General features: G+C 46.7%; 1 protein-coding gene across 3 annotated transcripts in view; it reads left to right on the forward strand.

The window, feature by feature from the left end:
* LMF1 (lipase maturation factor 1) overlaps positions 1–10,068 on the forward strand; it is a 329,598-nt gene extending 319,530 nt beyond the window's left edge. The window contains exon 11 of one of the 3 annotated variants that reach the window (XM_039493486.1): positions 9,606–9,849. In XM_039493486.1, coding sequence (XP_039349420.1) covers positions 9,606–9,780 — 175 coding nt within the window. In that variant the 3' untranslated portion in view covers positions 9,781–9,849. Of the gene's footprint in view, positions 1–9,605 lie in introns of all 3 variants that reach the window. The other 2 variants (XM_039493485.1, XM_039493487.1) reach the window with 2 other exon arrangements.
* The last annotated feature ends 964 nt before the right edge of the window (positions 10,069–11,032 follow it).

The following is an 11,032-nucleotide window of genomic DNA, read 5'->3' on the forward strand; positions in this document are numbered from 1 at the left end:
TGTTACAGGGAGACAGCTGCACCCTCTGGAACTAATTACAGCTGTCTGGGAGATTTAGGCCTTGATCGGTAACAACTTGAATATTGCTGCTAATTTTTAACACATACAGTTGGAAGATGTCATAATAGGCTGATATATGATAGAATCTTAAAAGTGCTACGGCACAGCTGCTACTGGGCATCTGGCAGGATGAGTTGTAGAATATTGATTTAAGAAATAATGCTTATTATTTTTAGCCTTTCCCCCCTCCCTCCAAGGCCACATGATTTCATGGACTGAGGGCGGGCAGGGATGATAGAGTGTGTGTGCTTGCACAGAAAGGCAGGAGCGTGCATTATGCATGTGTCATTGTACTATTGGAGCTATTAGTTTGATTTCCAGTGGGTTCCTGTTTGGGTGGCTATGTTGAGCCTCTCATTTCAGTAGTCGTTACTGAGATACTGATTGATCTTCTACCATTCGGCCGTTTGGATTTTTAATTTTGGATGCTTTTACAGAGTGAATCTGACAGTGGTAGTCTGTTAGTCCATGTTCTGCGTTTTATGAACTGTTGTTGTCACTGGGATAAAATAACATAGAGAGTTCTGCATCTCCCAAAGACCACGTCTGACTCACCTTAGCTGGCTCTCACCTGTTGCTTGCCGTTCATTTCATTATTTTGTCCTGGTGGTTTGATAAATTTCGGTTCTTTGGGGGGGTCTCTTAAAGGACATTACCTTTGCAAAACTGGATCCAGTTGTTAGTCCATGCACTCTGGTTTCCCACCTTTTGGCAGTAGTTAACACCTGATGCTTCAGAGAGAGGCAAAAATAACCCAGAACCATTCTTCACTTGGTAAATCATGGAAAGCGATATTTGTAAGAGAGAATTTCCTTCTTGACCCCTGCACCTCTCATGCTTCAGAGTTGAGAGTTGATCAGCTTTTCCTCAGTGTGTATATTCGCCCATGTTGTTAGTCTCTTTTTAAAGTATGAGAAAGTACTGTATTTAGTTTCCTCGTGACCTTAGTGGGGATTTTCTCCTTGCTCTGGAGCAGTGAGCAAGGCTCATCCTTGCAGTCAATTTCTTGTGATTAGAAGAGGGCTTTGGGTTTTTCTAACCATCAGAGGCGTAAAGTTCTGGTACAGCCTTCCCAGGGTTGCTGTGGGGGCAGAATATCTAACAGCTTCACAACTGAGCTTGATAAGTTTATGGAGGGGATGGTATGATATGACTGCCTACAAAGGCATGTGGCATCTGCAAGTAGCAAATATTGCCTGTGGCTGGAGATGGGACAGATGGAGAGGACTTTGAGTTACTACAGAATTCTTTCCTGGCTGTCTGGCTGGGGGTCTTGCTGACGTGCTCAGGGTCCAACTCGTCACCATATTTGAGGTCAGGAAGGAATTTCCCCCCAGGTCAGATTGGTAAAGACTCTGTTTTTTTTCACCTTCCTCTGTAGCATGGGGCACAGGTCACTTGCAGGTTTCAATTAGAGTAAATGGTGGATTCTCTGTAACTTGAAGTCTTTAAATCAAGATTTGAGGACGTCAGTAACTCAGCCAGAGGTTAGGGGTCTATTACAGGAGTGGGTGGGTGAGGTTCTGTGTGCGATGTACAAGAGGTTAGATTAGCTGATTGGGTTGGTCCCTTCTGGCTGATAAGCCTATTGGTGGATCAGTGCCCCAGCTGTCGTCATCTTTTATGTTTCTATCGTTACTAAGAAACGCATCGTTTCCCCTTGTGTTTCAAATGTGGCGTATTCACTAGGCTAGATATTCTCTGAGGGCGAAGTGGATTAATAGACAAGGGTGGCATATTGAGCTTGTGCGCTCATATTTTTATGTTCCTTTTAAAAGCAGTAAGAGTGACCTGAAAATTTATTAATTAGAAAGCACAGCATGCCAAAAAGGCCAAGGATCTGGCAGGTGTAGAAGCCTGTGTATAGACTGAAGGGGCTATTCCTCCACCCAACCACAGAGAGTCCTGTGTCAAGCTTCTTCTGCCTGACTTCTCCCCGCTGCCAGGACAACACTGAGGAGACAGCTGGTGCCATCTCTAGGTCTGGGACATGAAGACACAGTCTCCCAGTTGATTGACAGGCAGCCGGGAGGAGCTTTAAAGGGGGTCAGGTCGCTAACAAAGGGAGTCCCAGCTGACAGCTCTGAAATGAACGGCAAAGCTCTCAAAGTACCTGGCTGATATCCATGGCAGCTGGTTATTTGTCTAGCTGAACTCAGAGCTGCCATCAGCTGCATCCTTGAAGCTAGCAAGTTCCTTGAACCCAGATTGTTGGTTCCATGGAGTCCACGAGCTCTACTGGTTTTGCCAGCAGAATGTTAAGTTCCTAGGGTCCTAGGTACGTTCTGGTTTTGCCAGCAAAGCCAGTCATATGTGTGAACCGAAACTATCGGTCTCAGAATTTGCAGTCTCTCCTGGGTGTCTCTCCAGAGCTCCTAAGTTCCAGGAACATTCGCTGTTTTTCGAATGGAACCTTAAAAGCCCATTGGCTTGTGTGAGTCTGATGCGTGAGAACTCCGGTAAAAAGAGTGATGGTCCTTGACGGTTTCAGTATCTGCAGGCACCGTGCATGTGTGAAACTTGGTTGAGTTACAAGCACTGCAGGTCTGCATTTGAGGCTTGTAAACTCTGTGAGCCCTAACATGATGGACTCGGGGGTATTAATTCCTTTGCCACGTTACTGGAAGAACGTGTTCACTCTCTGAACCCTGCAAAGCATGAGTAACTTGCAATAATGATTATTCATCCTACCAGAGGAGCTGGCAAATTCTGTAAACCCTGGAATGAGGCAACCAGCTAGATTATAAATCCAGCGCCTTACTGGAGTGGAACTTTACCACTGTGGGCCCTGAAACACAGGATTCACAGTAAGTATGAAGTCCAACAGCTTGTAGATCTGTGAGCCTGGAAGAGAGAGATTCACAGGTGTTACAATCCCTGCTGTGTCGTCTCCACAGCATTTAAATTCCATGGCACTGAATTTGGGGGGGGAGGGAGAGAGCTCAGTGGTTTGAGAATTGGCCTGCTAAACCCAGGGTTGTGAGTTCAGTCCTCAAGGGGGCATTTAGGGATCTGGGACAAAAATCTGCCTGGGGATTGGTCCTGCTCTAGGCAGGGGTTTGGACTAGATGACCTCCTGAGGTCCCTTCCAACCCTGATCTTCTATGATAATGACTCTGGAGGTCCTACGGTATACAACTGCTTTAGCAGAAGAGCTTGTAAACTGCACAAAGGAAGAACTCAGATATTATTATACCCTACATTAGCAGGTATTTCCTCTACATTAGCAGGCATAGGCAGGCTACTGCAGCCTCTGAAGTTTTAGCTGTGTAAGGGCCATAGCGGGTCCTTAATGACCAGAATAATGCTTCCAGCTTGCTGACCTTGTAGACTCAAGAGACAAGGTCAACTCTGTAATGCACACAGTTTGGGTCAAGGAATTTAGTATCTTTGCAGACACAGCCAGGCTCTATAAAGTGAATAGCTTTGGTTTAAGGAGATTACAGACTCCAGAGTCACAGCCTGCACAGTTTGTAAACTCTGTAAACCAACGTGTCTGTTTCGAGAAAGGAGGGAAGCTTGGCTGAGACACCTGGCTTAATTTCTGTGATCCATAAAGCAGCATCTTCCAGCCTTCCTCAGCAAAGAATTGTTTGGTGCACCTGGGCTCATTATGGAAACGTATAAAACAAATGTGAAGTTTTAAAGAGATACCTTAGCCACTCCCACAAAAAATAAAGACTTTATGAAAAGTGACAAATCACCATTTTTTTGGCTTGTCCAATTGTTCTCAACATCCCTGGATGGGAAAAAAAATCTCCTCTGCCCTAATAGTAAGCAGAAATTTCAATCAGAAATGTTTCTTTTTGTTTGGTTTTTGGGGTTTTTATTAAATTGGTAGGTTGGAATGAGGTTTATCATGCTTCATGCCTAACAACCTAAACGCTGCATTCACTGCAATGGCTCCATGATAAAACTACATCTTCACCCATCATGGAACTCCCCTAGGGAAAATAAAACAATGGCCGGGTTTCCATTTGCTAACCAACAGCTTGGAATTTATCCTCCAAGATACCATATCGGAGGGATCTGTGTGGTTTTTTTCCGCCCATTTTAGTGACCATTGACAAATGATTATCCATGAGACCAAACTATTGCTCATTGTCTATCTCTAACCCTGGAGTGTTTTGAAGGCACTCTCGGCCATATCCCATCCCGCTATGGTATCTCTATGCTAGATGGCAACATATCCTCTAGACTGGACAGAACCAGATCTGATCATGGTCCACTCCTTCATTTTTAAATTCATCCCCCATGAAGGCAGGTGGCGATCTGTGGCTCATAACTGAGCACGAGTCCAAGGAGAGGAGCAGTGCAGAAACCATGTGTTCATCATCTGGGAGGGGAGGGGCACTTGTTATCTTTCTTGGGGCACTCAGGATGGTACTGACTGGCTTCAGAAGAACCAGCTCACCTCTGCCAGAGGGAGAATTGCCATAACTTGGTCACTTGGAAGGAGAGGGGAGATAGAAAGGAGGGATTGAGGAGGAGTGGTGCAGATCGAGCCCATCCCAAAGAGAGAAAAAAGGACACGCTGGGATTCCCAAAGCTGCCTAAGGGAGTTAGGCACTCAAATCCTTAGGTGCCTTTGAGAGAGCTCAGCCAGAAGGCATCTGGGGTGGAATTTTCAAAAGCCCCTCCGTGACTTAGGAGTCCACCTCCTGTTGAGAGTTAGTGAGAATTGTGCTCCTAAATCACTTAGCCTCTTTGGAAAATCCCACTTGTGTTGCCTGAGCCCAGATTCAGGTAGAGCTTTGGGGGAAGAGAGTGGGCTTGGCTGGGTTTTTTTGTTGGTTTTGGAGGGGTTTTGCAGAGTTATTTAGACTCTCCATTTAAGAGCTTGAAATGTATTCAGACGCAAGCTTTCTGCCACAAAAATGCAGCTTTAATTGTGTGCGGTTGCCTGAATGCTCACACGGTTCTAGTTTTACAGGCCGATCCCTTTGATAGCAAACATTTTAATAGACAGACGACATATGGGAAAGATCATGCCACATCAGATGATAGATATTATTTAAACTGGGCAGGCCAGCCCATTTGGAAGGGACGGGGAAGTTTTCATTCCAAAGGGCTCGTCCAACAGCCAGCATGTCTAAGGGAAGGATGGCTTTGTAGTTAGAGAAATGAACGGTGGGACCTGGGAGCCCTCTCTGCCACAGGCTTCCTGTGTGACCTTGACCAAGTCACTCAATCTCTCTGTGACTCAGTTTCCCATGTGTAAAAGGGATTATCGTGATTTCCTGTCACCTGGGGATTTTGCAAAGATTGGTGTTTGTGGCGTACTACCTAGTATTTTTTATTTATATTACAGTGGTGCCTAGAGACCCCATTTGAGATCAAGACCTCAGTGTGCTAGATTCTGTGCAGACACAGTGTGTGAAATAGCCCCTCTCCCAAAAAGTTACCATCTGAAGTGCCAAGACAGAGGGTGGGTGGGGAAAAGAGGTTCAGAGAGGGGAGGTAACTTGCCCACACTCATCCAGCAGGTCACTGACAGAGCCAGGACTCAACTCACGCCTCTCCAGTGTCCTATCCACTAGACCACACTGTCTCATGCAATGCGATGGTGGCACAAGCCCCTTGCTCCATGGAGTCCATCCCAGTGCTTGTGGGATAAACTCTTCTAGGCGGATTTTTTTTCCAGCCCCGTTTTGGAGATCTGATCTGCTGGTATTTGCTGCAGCTTCCCTGAGAGAAATGGCACAAGAGTGGTCAGTGAAGGGGCCAGCTAGATTCATGGCAGCTGGAAACACAGCACCCTGCCCTGGATGGCCAGTACCAAATAATTAAGGCTTTTCTGGAAGATTGGATACGTTTCAGAATCAAAAAAGCAATCAAGCAGCACAACTTTCACATCTATAAGTATCTCAGACAGGAGCCTGCAGGCAGCCTGGGCCCATGTAAACTTAGATGGTTAGTAATGTTCTAATTATTAACAGGAAATTTTCTGCTCCTGCGAAGTAAACACTCTGGGAGTAACACTTCAGCCCCCAGTTGACTTTTACCAGCCTTAAAAAAAAAAAAAAAAAAACCCAAACTCTCCTGAATATAATTAAAACAGCAGCTGCGGGTTAGCATTTACAATGATACAACCCAGGTTTCTGTGCGACAGCGAACGCGGCCCAGTCTGCGGCACTGAGCGTGAGGAGTGGTGAATATTTTACCTATTAAAAGCAATTACCCAGGAGCCTCCCACTGAAGTGTGCAGAGCCGGGGCCCCCAGCCGGGCCAATGCACAGCTAAAACCCACTCGGACCCCTGCAAGGCACACCCTCAATTACAGCGCAGCCTGGTTCAGAGTGACTGGACATGAGGTTCGCCAGGTCTGCGGGGTGTGGAATGGCCTCCACCTCTGAGCTGCTAGCCAGCAACCGTGCTAGGACTGTGTGCATTATCATATACAGCTGGTGGAGATAAACACCACAGGAAGTACCGCCTCGGATAGCCAGACTGACAGCTTCCCTTGGGCCCCTGATTGGTCCAAGCACCCTATTTAAGCCCAGGAGTTCCAGGAAGTGTCTGTGCCACAAGGTGGACTCCCCTGCCCGTTGTCGTGATGGACCTGCTGCTTCTCAGCTCTCTCTTGGACTCCTGACTGCCCCTGCTCCGACCGCTGAGCCTGACAGCTCAAGCCCCCATCGTGACACTGGATGGGTGACATCCTAAAGGGCCGACGTGGGGGATTTGAGGAAGAGGAGGGGGTGGTGTGGGCCGCTTCGGAGGATTCCACTTTAGATAAGACCCTAGTGTCCAACTTTCCAAGCATCCAGCTTAAGCAAAGGCTGTTGCTCTGCAATCCTACAAGGTCTGTTTTGCATTGTATAAAAGGAACCTCTTCGATGCGTAAGGCCTTGTAAACACTTAAGGGACGGGAGCCTCTAAGGGCTGCATCCTACCCTTTGGTGTGCAGAGATGCGGGGGGCTCTTTCTGCAGTGAGAGGAGGCATATTCTGGGGTGTATCTAGGCCCTGAGCACACAGGGAGACACCTCCCCAGCTTGAAGAGCTCACGTCTAACGTCTGCTCTGCAATCGGGAGCTCTAACTGCAGCACGTGTCCAGGTACCTGAGCTAGCGTTGATCTAGCTAGCTCGAGTAACAATAGCAATGAAGCTCACCCGGGATCCCGGGTAGAAACCTGAGCGGCCACCATCCATGCTGCCATTACTTGAGCTAGCTTGGGTACATCCCCACGGGCTGCAATCACGCCTCCTGATGACTGTGTAGACATACCCTAAATGAAGAGGTGGCAAGTGAGTGTAAAAAATCCATGAAGGGAGTGAGGCAGGGAAGGCAAGGTCCAGCAATGATAGGCATGCAGGGTTGCATGGACTCATTAGGTACAATGTGGCAAATTTGGGACCAGATTTTCTTGGCCGCTAAGCCACTTTGCACCCTGTGAGCAGTGCAAAGCCGCCTCAAACTGGCACGAGATGGGCAATGAAGTATTCACCCTGTGCTAGGGAGCTCTCTGCCAATGGATCATGGCAAGTGCAGCTCTGCTGTGTCCTGTTCCAGCCCCCTGCCTCCCAGTGTAAGCGGAAGGAGGTGACATGACATAGGTGGGGCGGTGAAGGAAGGTGGCGTGCTGGAGCTCCGTTCCACCTGATCTTCCCCTGGCATAAGGACCTTGTGTCAGTGGCTTAAGTTAGAGCAACCCAGGGGCAGCTCTAACATGCAATGGGCTTGGCCCTCCCTGAATCAGGGAGTCGCAACCAGCTCCTTGTGCTGCCCCTCACATGCGCACAAACGTGCGTGCTCGCTCGCTCTCAAGTGGAGCAGAGAATCAAGGTCTTTGATTGTGTTTTGTTCTTTTTTTTTTTTAAGTTAGAAAAATAAACAAGAGAGACCGATATTGGCAAACCATGGTGGCCAGATGCAGAGAGAGGTATTAGCGATAGCTCCATGCTGCTGTTATACTTTAATAGGAGCATTTATTTATTACCCATTGCCTGTCACCTGGGCGCCAATCAGGGCTTGAGCTGAGACGTTCCAGGCTTGATCACAGCACACCCTTTCTTTTAAATTAAGCTCGGTTCCTTCTCGGTCTTTTGCTGAAAACTGAGCTTCATGTTTGAGAGCCTTGGACTAGAGTGAACACACCATAGTGAAAGCTGAATGGCAGATATAGCGCAGCCTTCTTGATTGCTTTAGCAGTAGGAACTGACTTTATAGCAGCCCAAGCCCCGGTGATAGGAACAGGCAGCTGCCCTGCTCAGTAGCAAGGTTTGTATTTTAGTAGTGAAGCAGAGCAGTTTTAAATGAGCACTGACGTGCCTTTGACGTTTTTTACTGCCGGTTATTTTATGAACTTATCCAGCAAATACTGTCGTGCACTCTGCAAATAGGGACTTCAACTCGGAAGGGCTGCGGGATTGTTCTCTCTCTTGTCAGCATGCCCTATATCAACGGGTGGGAGAAAGGGGTTTGTGTAAACCAAAACTCTAGAACAAAATGCCCTGTGCAGCCTCCAAATGTGTTTTGCTTGACTGATGAATACTTCTTTCTGCACTTTTAAAAAATCTACTTTTCCATCGACTGCCAGGGCGGTCAGAAAACAGATGCGCTCTTAGCCTCTCTAATAAGCTGTGGAGCAAAAGGAACAGGAGCTGGTGGGGTTAGGGTGAAGCGATGCTTGGGGGCTGTTGTCATGAAATGTTTTCATTGATGAGAATAACTTGGGGGATCAACCAAAAGTTCCTTGTTTTCATTGCAAACTGTTTTCTTGAGGAGGAAAAAGAATCAGTGTTTTATAGCATGACTCCAAGGGTACGTGTCCGCCCAGGTCGAGCTCGGTCGCAAGAAAGAAGAGTAGCCATGGTGGTGGAACAGGCAAGCTGCCAACTATGTACCTAGACGGGGTTAACCTGTCCTGCTGCTCACACTGCCACCGCCTCACATCTCTTTTTATCACACTCGCTCGGTCAGAGCTAGCACTAGTGTGTCCACCTGCGCTGGAAATCACAGCTCCAGCTCCAGTGTAGGCCTACTCTATGGCAGATGTTCTGCAACTCAGGTCCATTGAGCACTGGCTGGTTAGAAGGTGGTGGCTCCTCCTCCTAACTTGCACTGAAAGGAGCTAAAAATATATCGCTGCTTTCCTAATGTTGCTTTACCATGTAAGCAACTTCTGCAGTTGCTGCGTGGATCGTCTGTGATGGTGCATAGGAGTGAAGGAGCTTGGTGTGACCGTGAACGGGAAAGGAAGAGGAGACAGGGCAATGGCAAATAGAAGGGGAGGAAGAAGCCCAGCAATGTGAGTTGGACAGGAAGTGTCCTCAGGACAATCTCTGTATTTAGCTGTGGTCCACAGTGTGAAGGCTTTTGAGAACCCTTGCTCTGGGGGATTAAGAATGGGATCTGGGGCCTCTAGGTCCTCACTGGCTAGGTTGGATCCAAAGCCATTGCTTCCTGATGGATATTGGTGGGGCTTGGGCCAGTGCCTAGAAGACAAGTGTCCGTATTGCAAACGTCACTGTGGCAGCGTTGGCACATATTTGCCTCGAACTTCCTTCTAACTGCCCTGTGTGCTTTATTTTATTCAAAGGTGGATCAGAGGAGAGCACTTCAAGTACAAATTTAGCCAACCTGGAGGCAAACATGCCAGCGAAGGGAAATGGTGGATTCGAAAGAGAATCGGGCCGTACTTTCCACCTGTCAATCTCCAGGGGCTGAAGAAGTTTTACGAAGCGAGGGACTGGCCGTACCCAAAGCAGAATTAACAAGAGGAGAGTAATAAACATTGACCAAGAACAACCAGTGTCCTTAGAGTTTATAATTCTCCCTTCCAAAGTTTTTTTTTAAATGTGTCTCTTTAATACTCATTTTATGCTAAAGTCATCAAGCCAGGGTGTCTGTCTCCTATGTCTGTCTATGCCTATCTTTCTGTTTGCCCAGCCTTCTTTCTATCTCTCTTCCTATCTATACATCTACCTGTCTAATTATCTGACCTGTTTTTTATCTAGCTGATCCGTTGGAAGTAATCCAACCAAACTGCCCACTCAAAAGCTAAACCCGATTTTGAACAAATAGAGATTTGGAGGGATAATGGCAGTTTCAGATTGGCAACAGACATTTGAGAATTTCTGTATAACGGGCCATGTAATTCTGATGACTGGAATGTGGGCTGATCTAAAATCGAGGCAGGTGAAACACACTCACACCCAAAATGACACAATTTTAAAATTTCTGAAATATTTATCTGAAAACAAAATTCCACCTGCTTTTTCACCTCTCTCTACTTTGCAAAGAGTCAGGGCGAAATTCTACACTGTTATACTGATTTAAATCCTGATCGCTACCTCTGTAACTGAGGACAGAATTTAACTTTAGGACTATGTAACACATGTATTAGAAAGATTTCAGTACAGAGGCAGGAAGTGGTACCGAGTGAGGTGTAATTCCAGTATCAGTGGACGATTTTGGTGTTCTCTCATATACCAATTACAGTGAACATATGTGCAGTATTTCCAGAGGTTTTCCTGTGGAGCACTGTTGTTCTAAATAATCCAACTTCCCTGCCTGGAGTGAGCTGTCTTAGCTAACAGCCAGCCTGCCCCCAACACACTGCATTCTTGTTTGGCCTGGGCACAGGTTTAGAAAGATGGAAGCTTTTAAATCCTGAGAAGGCTTAAGTGTTTTCCTTGAAAAGGGGCTTATGCTGACTCTTGACTTCCTAGTGGGAAGACTCCAGACATTTTGCTGCAATGCTGAATACAAGGGGAACTGTAATATTTCCTTCAGCACTTGCTACTTCTGCACAGGTTTTCTTCCTCTGAGCAAAAGTCTAGTTCTCTGAAGGATAAGTTTATTAACCCCATTGGAGGTATAAAACCAACAGGCTGAGATAATAACACAGAAGATAATCTTGTATTGGATTTTCCCACTAAAGATAATTCTGTCATGGGACACTCTTTAAACTCCCGTCTTAACTATTCTCGAGACTCTTTGAAGGCACAGAGGGGTTATTTTTGC

Source organism: Mauremys reevesii, linkage group 10, assembly GCF_016161935.1.
Source record: "Mauremys reevesii isolate NIE-2019 linkage group 10, ASM1616193v1, whole genome shotgun sequence".
In the NCBI taxonomy this organism is placed as follows: Eukaryota; Metazoa; Chordata; order Testudines; family Geoemydidae; genus Mauremys; species Mauremys reevesii.